Raw genomic sequence first — 18736 nt, forward strand, 5'->3', positions numbered from 1 at the left:
GTTCATAAGTAAAGTAAGAAGACTCAATATAATTGAGATGTTAATTCTATTATCCCAATTTTATCTATAAATTCAACACAATCCCAATTAAAACCCCAGCAAGTGATTTTGTGGATATCAACAAACTGACTTTAAATTATATGGAAAGTCAGAAGATCCAGAATAGTCACCACAGTACTGAAGAACAGAGTTGGAGGAGTGACACTCTCTGACTTCAAGACTTATTGATTGAGATAGTGTGCTAGTGGCGAAGAAACAGACAAACAGATCCGTGGAACAGAACAGAAACCAGAAATAGGTCCTCACAGTACAGCCAACTGCGAGAAAATATTGTAAAACACCTGTCTGATAAAGGACTTGTATTCAGAATATACAAAGAACTCCTAAAAGTCAACAATAAGAAAACAACCCAATTACACAATGGGCACAAGATCTGACCAGGCACCATACCAAAGACAACATACAGATGGCAAATAAGCATGTGAAAAAATGCTCAACATCCTACGTCATTAGGGAATTTCAAATCAAAACAACAATGAAATACTACTACACGCCTATTAGCATGGCTAAATTCCAAAACAATGACAATATCAAAGGCCAGAGAGGATGTGGAGTAACAGATATTCTCATTCATTACTGGTGAGAATGCAACATGGTACAGCCACTCTGGAAGACAGTCTAGCATTTCTTACAAAGCTAAACATAAACTTAACATATGATCCAGCACTTACACTCTTTAATATTTACCCAAATTAGTTGAAAACATGTCTATATAAAAACTTGTACATGAATGTTTATAGCAGCTTTACTTATAACTGCCAAAAACTGGAAGCAACCAAGATGTCTTTCAATAGGTGAATGAATAAACAAACTGTGGTACATCCAAACAATGGAGTATTATTAAAAAGAAATGAGCTATTAAGTCACAAAAAGGCATGGAGGAACCCTAAACACATACTTTTAAGTGAAAGAAACTAGTCTGGAAAAACTACATACTGTATCATTCCAACTATATGACATTCTGCAAAAGGCAAAATCATAAAGGTGGTGAAAATATGAGAGGTTTCCAAGGGTAAGGGGGGTGAGGGAGGGATGAATAGATGGAGAACAGGGCATTTTGGGGGCAGTGGAAATATTCTGTATGATACGATAATGGTGGACACAATTTGTCAAAACCCATAGGACTGTACAACACAAAAAGTGAACCCTAACGTAAGCTATGGACTTGAGTTAATAATAATGTTATCAATATTGGTTCAACTGTAATGAATGCACCACATAAATGTAAGATGCTAACAATAGGAGACACTGTGTGTGGGGGGAAGTGGGGACATATGAAAGCTCTATTTTTTGTACAATTTTTTGTAAACCAAAACTGCTCTAAAAAATAATAAAGTCTATTAAAAAAAGAAACTTTATTCAACTGATATTTGTAGAATGTTACACTGAACAACCACTATACATATATATATTTTTTCAAGCATGCCAGGCCATTTATTTTAAAAAATGACCATATAAGGGTAATAAAACAAAAAATAAGAAAGTCTGTTTGCTTCCATTACTTCTATTCAGCATTGTGTTGGAAGCTTCAACCAGCACATTTGGCAAAATAATAAAACCCAAAGTAGGAAATAAAACTGTCTTTATTTAAAGATATGATTGTTTATGTAGAAAACCCAAAAGAATCAAAAAATAGTGTTAGATTTAAACAATGTACAAAAACCAAAAGAAAAATTTCAAAAAACAGAATATAGAAGCATTGAAAAACGTAAAATATCTACAATAAATATACGTCAATTCTCCCACAACTGATTTGTAAGTTCAATGTGATTCCAAAGGAAATCCCAGAAGAATTTGTGTATGTGTGTGTGTATAAGCTGAGAAGCTGACTAAGCTGACTCTAAAATTTCTGTGAAAGTCTAAAAGTCCAAGAAGAGTCAAGAAACTTCTGAAATATAAATCAAAGGGACCTGTCTTACCAGATCAAGATGAAGAATTGCTGTAAATGTACAATGAGTAAAACGGTATGTTGTTAGCATAGGGATACAAACTTGACTAATAAAATAGAAAAGAAAGCCTAGACACACAGCCACAAACATATGAAAACTTAATATATGACAGATCAGAGGAAGAAAAGGGAACTTCTTAGAAAATGGTGCTGGACCAACTGATTATCAACAAAGGGGAGGAAAAAAAAGAAAGAAACTGGCCCACTATTTCTCACCATAGACAAAGATCAATTTAAGGTGTATTTCAGACCTAAACGTGAAAGGCAAAAATAATAGGGCTTTTGGAATAAAATATAGACAATATTTTCATGACCTTGGAATTGAGGGGGTGAAAGAAGATGAACTTAACACAATAAAAATGAAAACATGAAAAACACCATAAAAAGAACAATGGAAACCGCAAACTGAGAAAAGATATTTGCAACACACATAATTGATAATGGATTAAAATCCAGAACTACATAATCAATTTTTAGAAAGAAACTACCCAATGAAAAATTTACAAATGACTTGAATGGGAAGTTTACACAAAAGAAACCAAAAATCAGTAAACACTGGAAAAGATTTGAAAAACCTGCTTAATAAGTAACAACGTCCCTATATCATTTCACACTCCCAAATTGGCAAAAATCACTAATATCAAGTGTAGGTGTGGATGTGGAATAACTGGAACATTTAAACACTGCTGGAAGGAACATACATTGTTACACAATTTTGGGAAACAGTTCTGTACCATCTAGGAAAGTTAAATATAAACATATTTTACGACTCAGTAATTCTACTACTACATACACGATCTAGGAAGATCCGGTACAGGTATATCCGTGACACAGGTGGGAGAATGTCCACAACTGACCAGTCTGAAGGAACAAATGCACATCACAGAATGACTAAAGTGTTATGTATTCACTCAGTAAAGGTAACCTATATAACATGGCTCAATCTCTGAAAGGTAATGTGGAATGAAAAACAGAATTGCAGAAGAATGCACACAGTAAGATCCTACTTATACAAAGTTAAACAAGTATAAAACCAAATGACATACTTCTCAGAGACAAAAAAATACATACAGCAAAAAGTAAGGTAATAATGAACACAAAAGGGTTATCCTGAGAAGGGAGGGATTAAGATGAGTTTGGGAACAGGCACACAGGTCGAGGTAATGCTGTACCTACATTCATGTACCTACATGTACACAGCCTTCTTATTCTTTGTACTTTTCATAAAGTTTATAAATATTCTTTCATATCTACTTAGTACTTAATAATTTAAAAAAAACTAACACAGTTCAGAAGTGTTAATATGAAAAGGAAGTGAGATGTCCAAATACAGACCATATACCTAAATTCAGGATATACCCATAGGTGTATTGAGACTACCTAAATTAAAAAAAAAAGAAGAAGAAAAGAAAAAGCCAGGTCATTAGAGAATGATGCTTAATTGCATGCAACTGTTTATTTAATATAATTTTCCAAAGCTTTCCATGATATAGCAGGCCTTGCTAAACTTTTATCAATTCAGACAGCAGAAAGCAACAATTAACACTTTTTGTATTTTATTTTAACCTGAATATATGTTTTTTTCTTTATTAATACTATGACCAAAAACCTCGACCAATAAGCAGACTAACTGAAATTACCTTCTTGTTAGTAGCTATAGTGCCGCTGACGGATCTTTGGGACTCAGCTGCTGCTGCAGGTCCTGTCCCCAACTAGCTGTATGACTTGGGCATACCATGTAATTCTCTAGGCCTACCTTCTCATCTGCAAAATAAAGGCCTGGATTAGGTGATTTCTATTGTTCTACCTGGCTGTAAAATCCAAAACTTTATTTCCCATAATTTTAACTTAACTTTACTTCATCTTTATTTGCCATTTCTCTACCTATAAAGCATAATTTCCCATGCTCAAGTAAACATGGAATCATTAAAAATTAAACACAGGCCCAAAATAGTTTTTCTATGTCCCACTAATATATAAAAGGGCTTTCACTTGAATTTTCATTTCTACCTCTTTATTTAAAGTCAATAATAAAGTCACAACTGTAAAATGAATGCAGGTGAAAACACAAGATACATTTCAATGACAAAAAATATGCAATGATCATTAATATCTACTGTACATTTTGCCAAGGTCAACAGAATGAAAGATGATATGAAAAAGTCAATCTTCAAATACATCCTTAACAAAAACTCTCTCCTAAATAGTAAAGTCATCATTTAAGAATATATACTTTACATATCTGGACACCCGTTGCAACACAAAAAAAATGGGGGGGGTGGGCAGTTAAGATGTGAAGTCCCCAGGTTTTCTAGACAAACATACGTGGGCAACAGGAATTCAAGATTAAACTTCTAAAACAAACTTATAAATTAAAATAAAATGAACGTCTCTAACAGACGACCACTGTTAGAATAAAGTGAAACAAACTAAATTACTTTCTTTTCTTTTCTCGATAGAAATAAGATGGGACATTTCTTAACAATAATAGCTTATTAGTCATCTAAAAGATCTGTGGAGATTTCCCACCCCTCAGCATTGTTACAAAACAAATACCTTCCATGAATTAATTTTTCACATTACTTAAATATCCTCATTTACTTGGAAGAGCTGATGCTTAGAATACTTCAAATATTTGTTTTTATATGTGTGGAATTACTACAGTTGAGAGCTTTAAAATCACCCAAGCATTGCCAATATTTGAATTTTGCAGAGATAATAATCCTTTCACTATTGATTGGGTTTCCTTAAGCAAATGTGATCAAGCATTGTAACAACGATGCTGGTGGTAGTAAGTGATATTCTCATATTTTTCCTTTTAAAACATATATAATCCATGTAACTCTAAGTAGTAAATGTGTTACAGTGTACACTTTCTTCACAAGTAATGACTGTTTTCAGGCCCTACCCAGAAAAAAAAAAAAAAAAGGAAACTAATAATAGCATTTACTACCTGTTTTGTTATTGAAAAGCTACAACTAAAATTCAAATGATGGACAATTTAAGTATGTGATATTAAGCAAAAAATGAAAACCATTATAATCTTACCGAAAGAAACTTAAGAAAGCATGGAAAGAAGTTAAATGAGCCCAGTGTAGATCCCAAAGATTACACTATGATTCTAAGCTGATTTTCAAACCAAAAGACACCTACAAACAATTCCTGTGACTATTTCTTATACTAGAAAGAAGAATACCAAAGCAAATGGTAGCCTGCTCAGCCCTACCTTGTCAAAGATAAATATTCAGATGAAACAGAAGTTGCATTTGCTAAAGTGTATCTGCTGAACAAATGCACTGGGCCCTGCTACTTAGAGCTGCCCACTCCCGGTCTGTGCCTATAAGAGAGTAACACAGAACGACGGTGCTTCAACTAAACACTTTACACAGTAGACTACAGAAAAACAATCCTAAATAGACTATCTTTCAAAACTCCAGAGAGTAAGATAATTTCATTATTTATAAATACTGAAAATGCTAAGTCCATACAAATTAAGAGCTATATTAAGTATGTACTTTTCATTTTAATATTCACTTGATGTGCTCTTAGAATCTCTATGAGAGAAGCAGTTATTTTCCCCGTATCTTTTGGCAACAGGTTCAAAAGCAAAAGTAGCAGGGCTGTTGAATTCCATGAAATTTTTTTTTAAAGCTAAATTATTCAATATCTGTATTGTTATTGCACTCATATATTGCCCTGAATATATCTATAGCAACTCAGCAATAGTGACTGCAACAAATTTAAGGTAAATAGGTCTACAAAGCGTTTGATTTCCTTATTAGATAAGAAAGTTTTGCTAGAGGAAATGCAAACAACTATAAGTCAAATCAGATTATGTATGCTTAACAATCATTTAATCTTATATAAAATTAAATTTAACCCTCACCACTACAAATCTGTAGGGAATCAGAAAAAGATTTACAGTACACAAAGTCTTGACTATTGCATTCCACTTTGAAATCACTGAGTTAAAACAGTATTTTCCCAAGATTTAAAGAAAAATAGACTTTATAAAAGGGATTCTTCTTAATCACCAAATACATCATTTTTGTTACTAAGACAAAACAAGTTATACTTTTTTTCCACTATAGTTTGCTCTGATGAAAGAAATACTCTCTTTTAACTCCTAACAAATGCTACATTTTCAAGACTAGAGAACTAGGAGGCATTCCCTCCTCTTGGCCTAAGTTATTTTTCTCTAAAATATGTCAAGTAAGCTTTTAAAGATTCAGGGAGAGGCAACTTCATGATTTTTTCTCTCAGCAGATTTTGAGGAGGCTCTTCTGGCTTCATGGCTTCCCTGTGATCTTTCTCCTCCTCTTGTTTGTTATCTTCTTCCATTTTTTCATCCTCCTCACTGTCTAGAGGCTGTGGAATGAGCTGATTACCCACAAACACATACGTGTTAATTCTCTGTTTAACTCTCTTTCTTTTTCTTTTCGGGGGAGCTCTGGTAGGAAGACCCTTGGCCTGCATCTCGTCATTGATGAAATTTCTAAGTGTGCGGCGGATGTAAATGCGAGCCAAGTCCTGTAGGTTCCTGACAGCACACGGGGCTAAACAGGAAACAGACAGGAAAAGTAAAACATTACACATCACTCATGTCTTCACAGGACAAAATGTGAATTCCTCTGCGAATGTTAAAAAACATAAACAGTATTGTTAATATTGAATTCTACCTGAGCTCTCTGATACTAGAAAACAGCGATGGTTAAATAAATTCCCTTACCCTATGTATTCAGGAAAATAGCTTGCTGCAAATAATCTCCCTTCCCATAGACTTAGATAAAACTCACAGATGCCCCTTGTTCACCTATGACAAGGTCAGACACAGACCCTCCAAATTCCCATTCCTTGCCTCATAAATGATGAATCCAATGCCAGGCAATTCAGTTACTTGGTAGTCAGAAACTAAGTGCTTGTTAACCAAACTTCGGTCAAGCTTCCCCCAGGTCCCTGAACTTTTTGGCCCACCCTCAGTTTCAGCCTCAGCTAACACAAGACCCCTTTTTAAGAGTCCCTCCTGGAGAATGGGCTGACCTCAGTGTAAAACCTTCTGATTTACAATCTGATGATACCACCACTCATCCCACTTTCCCACACTTCGTTTTTTTTCTATCTTTGTTTACTATCGTCAGTCTATATAAAACAAAAACAGATCTTCCCTGTCTCTTTGAGATGCCTCAAGATCTTAAGGTCTGAGTGTTCTCCCTATTGTAGTAGTTCCCCTCCCCCACTACTATAATAGTCCCTCTCCCACTTCTTCTTTCCTTCCTGAATAAAGCTTCTCCCTATCAAAGTCTGGATTTTTTTTTTTTTTTTTTGACAGTATAAAAACCCTGACTTCCATCTAACAAAGATTTAGGGCACTTATATGCTATGTCAAGCATAACCTTCTAGGTACTGAGGACAGTGCAGAGAGCAAAGAAGATCATTCTCTGGGCCCAAAGAATTTGACTGGGGAGAAGAGGATAAACAAACTAGCAAACAAAACAACACCCCAAGGTGAAGCTACTATACAGAGCATGAAAACCAGGGCTTGCTACAATTAAGAGCCTAAGTCCCCAACCAGATCTTTAGAGCAGGGGTCAGGAAGGGCCTCCCTGAGGAGGTGACACCTGAGTGAAGAACTAAAGTAAGGAGAGGTCAGCTACAAAAAAGCTGAGGGAAAAGATCACTTTAATGTAAAAATACCTGAACATAAACATGGTCCACTTATGGAGTAATAAGGGTTTAGAACTCAAAAGAACTTTTTTAAGTGGTGCCAATCTCTTTTGAAATATAAAAAAGAAACAAGCAGAGAGACATGGGAACCTCATACCACCAAGAAAGCAGCACCGGGAACAGAGCGCATCCTTTGGACCTTGAGGTTCCTGCGCTGAGATGCTCCCAGACCAAGGGAAGACTGATGATAAGCACCTTCCTCCAGAGCCAACAGAGACAGAAAGCCTTCGCCTGGAGCTGACATCCTGAATTTGGACTTGTAGCCTACTGAACTGCGAGGGAATAAATCTCTCTTTTTTAAAGCCATCCACTTGTGGTATTTCTGTTATAGCAGCACTAGATGACTAAGACAAGTAGATAATCAATACGGGCCTGATTAAATAATTACAAAACACGCATGAAACAGAAGAATGCCGTGCAGCTGTAAAATGAAAAACTAAGCTCCTGGTGAGTGAAAAGATCTCTGAAGTACATTTTTCTGTGGGGGGAGGGGGTAGGGGGAGGAATAGGGAACAGAAGAATATGTCTATATTATTATGACTTCCCTTAAAAAGGAGAACCACCAAGGCTCCTTAACAAATAATATACATAATATATATAGCACCTTGTAGAGCATGCAAGTTCTCTGGCAGGATAAATAAGAAATCAGGGCCAGTTAGGGCGCAGGAGAACTAAGGGCTTAGGGACAGGGATAGGGGAGATTTTATACTGCATATCCTTATATACTTTTTGATGTTTAAAACACGTGAAAGTACTATCTATTCAAAAAAACTCAAATAAAGGCAACATTTGAACAGCTGCCTCAGTGTAAGCTCTGAAATTACACACACACACACACACACACAGAGCTTATGTCATTACTTCTGTAAACCCTCAAGAAGAACTGGTCCACAGGCAAAGGGCCATCAGAAATCATGCTGTGATTTTAACAGCACAGGGAAATACCACAGGTTTCTTTGAGTTTCTAATGTTTACTTAATATCAAAAGCATCAAAGTTGGAACATATCTTGTCTGCCTCATTCTCATTTCCCACAGATACATAAATGTGTAAGCCCTATAACCACATACTCTTCTTTATAACCTGTTCCAATACTTAGCACACAGAAAAATAAATTCTCTGCTCCCTAGTTTCCACCCTTATGGTAATAAAACAATTACCAAGATCCCTCTGAAATACCTAAAACAAAACCCTCCTCAGTTAAACAGCATTAAAATGTTTCATTATTTATTTTTCTATCTCTTTAGTTTTGGTACTGTTTTCTGGACATTCCTTTCCAAATTTTTTTATTATAACATTTAAAATTCTGCCTTCTTTAGTTATTTGCAAATGGTCGAATCCAATGACCACTGGATTGTGAGCTCTGGGAAGGGAGGGACTATGGCTGTTTCCTCTTCAAATTCTGCACAGGTCCAGAATGCACCAGCTGTGTACAGTATATCACTCACACCCACAGCCACCAGTTTGCTTCCTGTATTCTTAACACTGTACCATAGGGCCCTGGGCTAGGCCAAGTCACATGTCAGACACACCCTGTAGTAGGAGATACAGTTCTTCATAGAGCCCTAGGGTTGGAAGCTTTTCAGAGTCTTTAAGAGCTCAGCTGCTAACCAAAAGGTGGACAGTTTGAATCTACCAGCTGCTCCTTGGAAACCCTATGGGACAATTCTACTCTGTCCTACGGGGTCGCTATGAGTCAGAATCCACTTGACAGCAATAGGTTTGTTTGGCTTTTTTTTTTTTTTTTTTACTATTATTATTATTTAAGCACAAATCTATTGCGCCACTAGAAAGCTTTTACACTATTATCTTCAAGCTGTACCTTTTTAGGGGCACAGTGGTTAAGAGCTAGAGTAAGCTATGACTGCTACCAAAAGGTCAGCAGTTCAAATCCACTGGTCACTCCGTGGAAACCCTATGGGGCAGTTCTACTCTGTCCTATAGGTCACTATGAGTTGGAATCGACTCGATAGCAATGGGTTTGTTTTTTTTGGTTTGGTACCTTTTTAGACCCTCTACTGAAACCTGAAATGGAAAAGAATTCCAAAGACACCTTAGCCATGTTCTACTAGACACTCTTCTTACGTACTGGAAAATGAAGCAGCATACAAGAATTTCAGTTCAAGTCCTGCTGCTGCTCCTACTGACTGGTTTTGTGAATATGAGTAAGTAACGAAAGGTGTGCGCTCTCATCCCTTATGTGTTAAAATATATAAAATACTACCTGTGCTGCCTACCTCCAAAATTGTTCACTACGTTATTTAACGTTCATTCAGTAAACTTTTATTAAACTATATTGCAGGCACTGTTCAAGAACCTGTTTAGACAAGAGTGGGTAGTTTAGACTAACAAAGACCTTGCTCTCACAGAGCTTAAATGTCTGCACTGGCGCTGGGAAGGGGATAAAAAATAATTATGAATAAAAACGGGATATGAAAAACAATGATATGATAGAAAGTGACTTTCTATCATGTGGTTACTTTTGATTGTGCCCCTGAGGAGGTCGTGTTTGAGCGAGGATCTGACTGACGTGAGGGCAGCAGCTATATAAATATCTTGGAGCATAGATGTCTGGGTAGAGGGGAGAGCAAAGGCCTAAGAAGTTGACAAGCTTAGTATGTTCAAGGAGCTGAAAGAAGGCTGATGTAGAAATAGAAAGTTGGAGCAAGAGGACAGTGGTAAGAAATCTGATCATGCACTGTCCCATAAGTCACGGCAAGGAATGTGGATTGTATTTTCCAACCAGCTACTCAAAAGTTTTAAGTAGGCAGAGGGTACAATGCCATGACAATAATGCCTCTGGAGAGTCTAGACTGCATTAGGGCCAGGGTAGAGCAGGAGGTCAGCTGGGACACTCTGTAGTCCACAGGAAATATGACTACCCTGTGACGGAGGATGGCAGAACAGATGGAGAGAACTGGACAAAGGTGAGATATATTTTCAAGATAGGATGGTGATGGATTGGAAGTGGGGGATGAAAGCACACACACACACACACACACACACACACACACACACAAAGAATCAAAGACGACATCTAAGTTTTTAGCCCGAGCAACTGGGCAAATTATGCTGGTGTCAATTATTGACATGACAAAGGCAAAGAAGAAAGTCAAAACTTTGTTTTGTGTTAAATCTGAGGTGTCTACTGCATATTCAGAATGGAGATTTCAGGAAAAATAACAACAGCGACAATGATAGCAAACTCTTCAGTGAGTAGTACTACAACACACCAGTCACTACTTTAAGTGCCTATAAATAAATGATCACTCACTCAATGCTAAACGAGGAGACAGAAGTAGAGAGAGCTTAAACAACTTGCTCAGGGTCATAGAGGTTGTAAGTCACAGAGCTGGGATTTCTAACCCAGCATCTGACTGCAGAGTCTATTCTGCCTGTTAGATAATAACTCTGGAGTTAGGAGCAAGGTTGGGTGGGAGATACAAATCTGGGAGTCATCAGCCCAAGGGTGACGTAGATGAGTGACAAGGAGCTGGAAGAGAATGCTGCAAGGGAGTGTAGATAGAGGAGAGGAGTGGCCTAACCCCGAATGACCTCTATAAGAGGAGAGGGTAAAGAAGGAAGAAGAAATAGAAGCTATAATTAGTCTTTTCATCTGGTCTTTGCCCTTGAATCTCTCTCACATTACTGGTATTCTCTTTCAACACCTTAATTAGGTTCTTCCCCTGTCCACACTGTCTGCTAGTCCAGGAGTACTGATAGAATGATTAACTGTTCAATCCTAAATTGTGAGAAGCATACCTGAGCTGCAGAAAGAACCAACTGGGCCGGGAATGGAAAAAGGATTCAGAGTTTACTTTTGTAGCTTCTAACACTCAGGTGTCCTAAAATAGCATCTATGTGTCATTTAAAAGTTCTTTTGAATGATAAAAAAAAAACTTATTCTCAGCACTACTTATTCAAATATCCCCAATATTTTTTATTCTTTAATACTCCCTTGTTTCTAATGCTTCAGATTAGGAGAGAAGGACTTAAGGAAACAGATAGTATTAATCTTTACTTCTATAAAAAGTTATATGGAATTTGTTTTTACCCCAAAATTACAGTTAATGTTATCTCTAAAACACACATTTAAACTCATTTTATTTCTCAAAGGGTAGCCTCTGTGTAGATTTTACATAAACCTACCAGTCAGCACTTTGATTTTTATTTTTAACAAAGATTAAAGAGGACATTTTATTTAGGCCAAATCACACAAAACTGACAATTTTTGACCTACAAAAACAGCAACTTCATATAGTTCACAATTCATACAGCTTCACAATTTATGAAGTCTCTTCTGCTCCTTCTAAAGGGTCTGACCTGAACGTTAAGCAATACATCCTTATTTTTAGAATACATTATCCAAAATAAGAAAAAAAAAAAAAATGACCTCTAAGTGGAATAAATATTAGTGATGAATCTGAGAAAAAATAACTACATTTTAGTAAGCTGTTTAAGCTATTTTATAACTACACAATAAACTTGGCAAAGGATTTACATGCATATTATTTTTAGGCTTTTTTTTTTTAATACTAGCATTCTTTTATATTTTAACTCCCTATAATTAATGGAATAATGTCCTCTGAACAGAAAGTTATTTTAACTTATTTAAATAGAAAAGAAAACATGTTCTCATTCTCCATACATCATACTAAATTTTGGCAAATACTAATTTTCAAAACTTTTTTACTATGTGAACATTCCTAAATAAAGGTTTTATTTTTTAGAAACATTCATAATTCCTGACTCATTTTTATGAACTGCTATTAGTAGTTGAAGATTGTTTTCTTCTTTTTATTATAGAACTTGCAAGTATATATACAAGAGGAGATTATGATGAACACCCAAGACCTGCCACCCAGCTTCAACAATTATCAACCCACAGTTATGGCTTTAACAATTATCAACCCACAATTAATCTTATTTTATGAACACTCCCAGCCACTCTCCATCCCCACCCCAGATTATTTTGACAAAAAAGTTAGACATTATATCATTCCATCCATATAGATTTCAGAGGTATGATGGATCTTTTATTAATTCAGGCTCCCCCTTCCCAATTTTATCTATTTCACACTAAATTTATTCCTTACTTTATATGAACAGTTGTAAATGTCAATCATTCCAACCAATGACAATCTTATTAACTGCCTAGATCTACCTGTGTTGACATCCTTAAAGCAAAAATAAAAATTGCTCATTTAGAGCATATCATCTGTAAATTCTTATTATAAAACAACATTTACAATGAAGACTCTCCTGAAGGAAACTAAGCTAGGAAAACTATTTATCAGGTAAAAAGGGGAATAACTACTGGTAGATTTCTGAGGATTTTAAAAGTGTCAATTACGAAGTGGAACATTTCCACAGCTTTTGCACAGAAATCTACAGGGGACTACGTAAATGCCCTTCTGCCCTTATCCACAATGCACAGGCGGCATACTGTAGACCACTGGCAAAGCCAGATTGTATTAGGGAAATCTTTCATACTTCTTTTTATTACTCTCCATCCAGTTATGAGACTGTTTAAACAGAATTTTCATAAATAAACTGAGTTCTTCTAATGCTTGGGACACAAGAGAAATAAAATATTTTTACTTTTTTATAAGTGTTGCTTTTAGCAAGGAGACTGAATAGATACCCAATAATTACAGAAATGGTTAACTGTAAAAAGTAGACAATTTTACTGAAATAACTGTTTACAGCATATGCACACTAATGACATTTACGTGATTCTAGTGCTAGAAAGAAGTCCCTTTGTTGCACAGCACGCCCAGCACATGTCCTTTTTTGACTAGACTGGAAAGAAGGTTAAATTTAACATTCCAGCACAGTAATTTAACATTTTTAATAGAAGGATTCTTCCTTTTAAGACTCCTTCGTTTAAAATCTTTCATATTTTAGCTTTACTATCCTGTTGTATTTGGATTTTTTTGTCTATGCTGACTGAAATCTTTTTTGTAAGTGGCCAAAGCATATACGAGGGTAAGTCAAAAAGTACTGCTACGAAATCGTAGAAACGTTTATTAACAAAAATATCAAAATATGGAACTACTGTTTCTCGACATATGCTCCATCTATGCCCATACACTTCTGAAGGCGGTGTCTTCATCTCTCTAACCCTTCCCAGAAGAATTCTGCGCTCATCAATTTAAACCACGTCAAAATGGCAGTTTTGGCATCCTCAAGGGACTCAAATTGTGTTCCTTTTAAATGTTCTTTGAGTTTCGGGAACAAAAAGAAGTCTGAAGGGGCAACGTCAGGGCTGTAGTATGGATAGGGTAAGCTTCCCAGCAAAATTCTCATACGACAGCCCTTGTTAGCCTCAAAGAATGAGCAGGCACGCTGTCGCAACGGAAAAGAATTCCTTGCTGCAACTTTCCTGACCTTTTTCTCACCAATGCAGTTTTTAACTTTCTTAACTTCTTCATAATAAGCCCCTGTGATCTTCCTGTGTCCTTCAAGAAAATCTATCAAGATTATCCCTTTGGGGGCCAAAATCAAAACATTAACCCTACAACTTGAACAAGTAGAAACAGAGCAGCAAAAGAAGCCTTCGGGTGCAGAAGAAAGCAAATAATAAGAATCAGAGCAGAATTAAATGAAATACAGAAAGAAAAACAATTGAAAGAGTTAACAAGACCAAAAGATGGTTCTTTGAAAAGATCAACAAAATTGATAAACCACTGGCCAAACTGACAAAAGAAAAACAGGAGAGGAAGCAAATAACCCATATAAGAAATGAGATGGGCAATATCACAACAGACCCAACTGAAATTAAACAGTCATAACAGAATACTATGAAAAAATTGTACTCTAACAAATTTGAAAACCTAGAGGAAGTAGACAAATTTCTACAAACTCACTACCTACTTAAACTAACACAAACAGAGATAGAACAACTAAATAAACCTGTAACAAGAGACTGAAAAAGCAATTAAAAAATTCACAACAACAAAAAAAAAAGCCCTGACCCAGATGGTTTCACTGAAGAATTCTACCAAACTTTCAGAGAAGAATTAACACCACTACTACTAAGGGTATTTCAGAGCATAGAAAAGGATGGAATACTCCCAAACTCGTTATATGAAGCCAGCATAACCCTGATACAAAAACCAGGTAAAGAGACCAAAAAAAGACAATTACAGGCCAATATCCCTCATGAACATAGACGCAAAAACCCTCAACAAAATTCTAGCCAATAAAATTCAACAACATATCAGTAAAAATAATTCACCATGACCAAGTGGGATTTATACCAGGTATGCAGGGATGGCTCAACATTAGAAAAACAAAGTAATCCATCACATAAATAAAACAAAAGACAAGAACCACATGATCTTATCAATTGATGCAGAAAAGGCATTTGATAAAGTCCAACACCCATTCATGATAAAAATTCTCAGCAAAATAGGAATAGAAGGGAAATTCCTCAACATAATAAAGGGCATTTACACAAAGTCAATAGACAATATGATCCTAAATGGACTGATCTGAATGCATTCCCCTTGAAAATGAGAACCAGACAAGGATGTCCTTTATCACCACTCTTATTCAACATTGTGCTAGAGGTTCTAGCCAGAGCAATTAGGCTAGAAAAAGAAATAAAGGGCATCCAAATTGGTAGGGAAGAAGTCAAAGTACCTCTATTTGCAGATGACATGATCCTATACACAGAAAACCTCAAAAAATCCACAAGAAAACTACTGGAAGTACTAAAAGATTTCAGCAAAGTATCAATATACAAGATAAACATACAAAAATCAGCTGGATTCCTCTACCCCAACAAAGAGAACTTCGAAGACGAAATCACCAAATCAATATCATTTACAATAGCCCCCAAGAAGATAAAATACTTAGGAATAAATCTAACCAGAGACATAAAAGACCTATACAATGAAAACTACAAGACACTACTGCAAGAAACCAAAAGAGACCTAGGTAAGAGGAAAAACATACCTTGCTCATGGATAGGAAGACTCAACATTGTGAAAATGTCAATCCTACGCAAAGCGATCTACAGATACAATGCAATCCCGATCCAAATTCCACCGGCATTTTTTAATGAGATGGAGAAACAAATCACCAACTTCATATGTAAAAGGAAGAGGCCCCAGATAAGTAAAGCATTACTCAAGAAGAAGAGCAAAGTGGGAGGCCTCACACTACCTGATTTTAGAACCTATTAATACCACCATGGTAGTCAAAACAGCCTGGTACTGGTACAACAACAGATAAATAGACCAATGGAACAGAATTGAGAATCCACACGTAAATTCATCCACCTATAAGCAGCTGATATTTGAGAAAGGCCCAAAGTCTGTTAACTGGGGAAAAAACAGTCTCTTAACAAATGGTGCTGGCATAACTGGATATCCACCTGCAAAAAACTGAAATAAGACCCATATCTAACACCATGTACAAAAACTAACTCAAATGGATCAAAGACTTAAATATAAAATTGAAAATGATAAAGATCATGGAAGAAAAAATAGGGACAACACTAGGAACCCTAACACAAAACATAACTAACAATGCACAAACACTGGAAGAGAAATTAAGATAACTGGGAGCTCCTAAAAATCAAACACTTAAACGCTCATCAAAAGACTTCACCGAAAGAGTAAAAAGACAACCTACAGATTGGGAAAAAAATTTTGGCTAAGACAAATCCAATCAGCATCTAATCTCTGAAATCTACAAGATACTGCAAAACCTCAACAATGAAAAGACAAATAACTGAATTAAAAAATGAGCAAAGGATATGAACAGGCACTTCACCAAAGAAGACATTCAGATGGCTAACAGACACATGAGGAAATGCTCAGGATCATCAGCCATTAGAGAAATGTAAATCAAAACTACAATGAGATACCATCTCACCCCAACAAGGCTAGCATTAATCCAAAAAACACAGAATAATAAATGTTGGAGAGGTTGTGGAGAGACTGGAACACTTATACACTGTTGGTGGGAATGTAAAATGGTACAACCACTTTGGAAATCGATTTGGTGCTTCTTTAAAAAGCTAGAAACAGAAGTACCATAAGATCCAGGAATCTCACTCCTTGGAATATATCCTAGAGAAGTAAGAGCCGTCACACGAATAGATACATGCACACCCATGTTCGCTGCAGCACTGTTCACAATAGCAAAAAGATGGAAACAACCTAGGTGCCCATCAATGGATGAATGAATAAATAAATTATGGTATATTCACACAATGAAATACTACACAATGATAAAGAACAATGAATCCGTGAAACATCTTATATAACAAGGAGGAATCTGGAAGGCATTATGCTGAGTGAATTCAGTCAGCTGGAAAAGGACAAATACTGTATAAGACCACTACTATAAGAACTCAAGAAAAGGTTTAAACACAGAAGAAAACATTCTTTGATGGTTGCGAGGGTGGAGAGGGAGGGAGAGGGGTATTCACTAACTAGATAGTAGATAAGAATTATCTTACGTGAAGGGAAGAACAACACACACTACGTGGGAAGTCAGCACAACTGGACTAAACCAAAGCTAAGAATTTTCCTGAATACAACCAAAGACTTCAAGGGACACAGCAGCAGGAACGTGGGTCTGTGGACCATGGTTTCAGGGGACATCTAGGTCAACTGGCATAACAAAGTTTATTAAGAAAATGTTCTGCGTCCCACTTTGGTGAGTGACATCTGAGGTCTTAAAAGCTAGCAAGTGGCCATGTAAGATGGATCAATTGGTCCCACCCCACCTGGAGTAAAGGAGAATGAAGAACACCAAAGACACAAGGAAAATATTAGCCCAAGAAACAGAAAGGGCCACATAAATGAGAAACTCCATCAGCCTGAGAACAAAAGAACTAGATGGTGCCTGGCTACCACCAATGACCGTCCTGACAGGGAACACAATGGAGAGTGCCTGACATAGGAGGAGAAAAGTGGGGTGCAGAACTCAAATTCTAGGAAAAAGACAGACTTAATGGTTTGACTGAGACTGGAGGGACTCTGGAAGACATGGCCCCCAGACTCTCTGTTAGCCCACAACTAAAACCATTCCAGAGGCCAACTCTTCAAACAAAGATTGGATTGGAGTATAGGACATAAAAATGATACTTGTGAAGAGTGTGCTTCTTAGCTCAAGTAGGTACATGGGACTAAATGGGCAGCTCCTGTCCGGATGTGAGATGAGAAGGCAGAGAGGGTCAGGAGCTGTTTGAATGGACATGGGAAATCCAGGGTGGAAAGGAGGAGTGTGCTGTCACAGTATAGGGAGAGCAACTACGGCCACATAACAACGTGTGTATAAATTTTTGTATGAGAAACTAACTTGAATTGTAAATTTTCACTTAAAGCACAATAAAAAAAAAAGATTATCCCTTTGGAATCCCAAAAAACAGTCGCCATAACCTTCTCAGCAGTCTTCCCTCTCCTGGCTCAGTTTTCAGGGTCTTCTTGACCTTCCTTAAAATGCTTGATACATCTAAAAACTTTTTTTTTTTTTTTAATGTGCAGCAGCATTCCCATAAACTTGTTGCAAAGCTTCAATGATTTGGGAAGATGGCCACTTGAGTTTTGTTAAAAAACTTACTATTAGCCCTGATCTCAAAATTGTTTTTTTCCATGGCACAAAAAGCATGTTTTTGTTTTTTGAAGGCATCCTAATGAGACGAAGACAAGTATATTACTGAGAGGACTTGTCTGCAGTCATCCACTGATCACAGAGACATGTTTAAATGTGTTTTGGTTTCGTTTGGAATAAAACTGTGCACATATGAACTGGAACCCTAGTAGCAATGCTTTTTGACTTACCATCGTATTGGCAGCAAGCATATTTGGGGGAAAAAAAAGATCAATAACATTTTCTGAATTATGAAAGGTCCAGAATTTTTAGAACTGAATACCTAATTTATTTCTAAATGAAATGTAAAGAAGAGCACTTTGTCAGAATTTGATGACTCATATAAACCCATGAAGAAACGTCAGCAGTCTCCTCAGATGGCAGCTCCTGGGGG

At 36.5% G+C, this 18736-nt stretch overlaps 1 protein-coding gene across 9 annotated transcripts in view; it reads right to left on the reverse strand.

Annotated features, from left to right (window-relative positions):
- Positions 1–1113: 1113 nt before the first annotated feature.
- PCMTD1 (protein-L-isoaspartate (D-aspartate) O-methyltransferase domain containing 1) overlaps positions 1114–18736 on the reverse strand; it is a 121482-nt gene continuing 103859 nt past the window's right edge. For 5 of the 9 annotated variants that reach the window (XM_023740946.1, XM_023740948.1, XM_023740947.1 and 2 more), the window contains exon 6: positions 1117–6564. In XM_023740946.1, coding sequence (XP_023596714.1) covers positions 6197–6564 — 368 coding nt within the window. In that variant the 3' untranslated portion in view covers positions 1117–6196. Of the gene's footprint in view, positions 6565–18736 lie in introns of all 9 variants that reach the window. The other 4 variants (XM_023740953.1, XM_023740952.1, XM_012558448.2 and 1 more) reach the window with 2 other exon arrangements.

This window comes from Trichechus manatus, unplaced genomic scaffold (genome assembly GCF_000243295.1).
Source record: "Trichechus manatus latirostris isolate Lorelei unplaced genomic scaffold, TriManLat1.0 scaffold00169, whole genome shotgun sequence".
Taxonomy (NCBI): domain Eukaryota; kingdom Metazoa; phylum Chordata; class Mammalia; order Sirenia; family Trichechidae; genus Trichechus; species Trichechus manatus.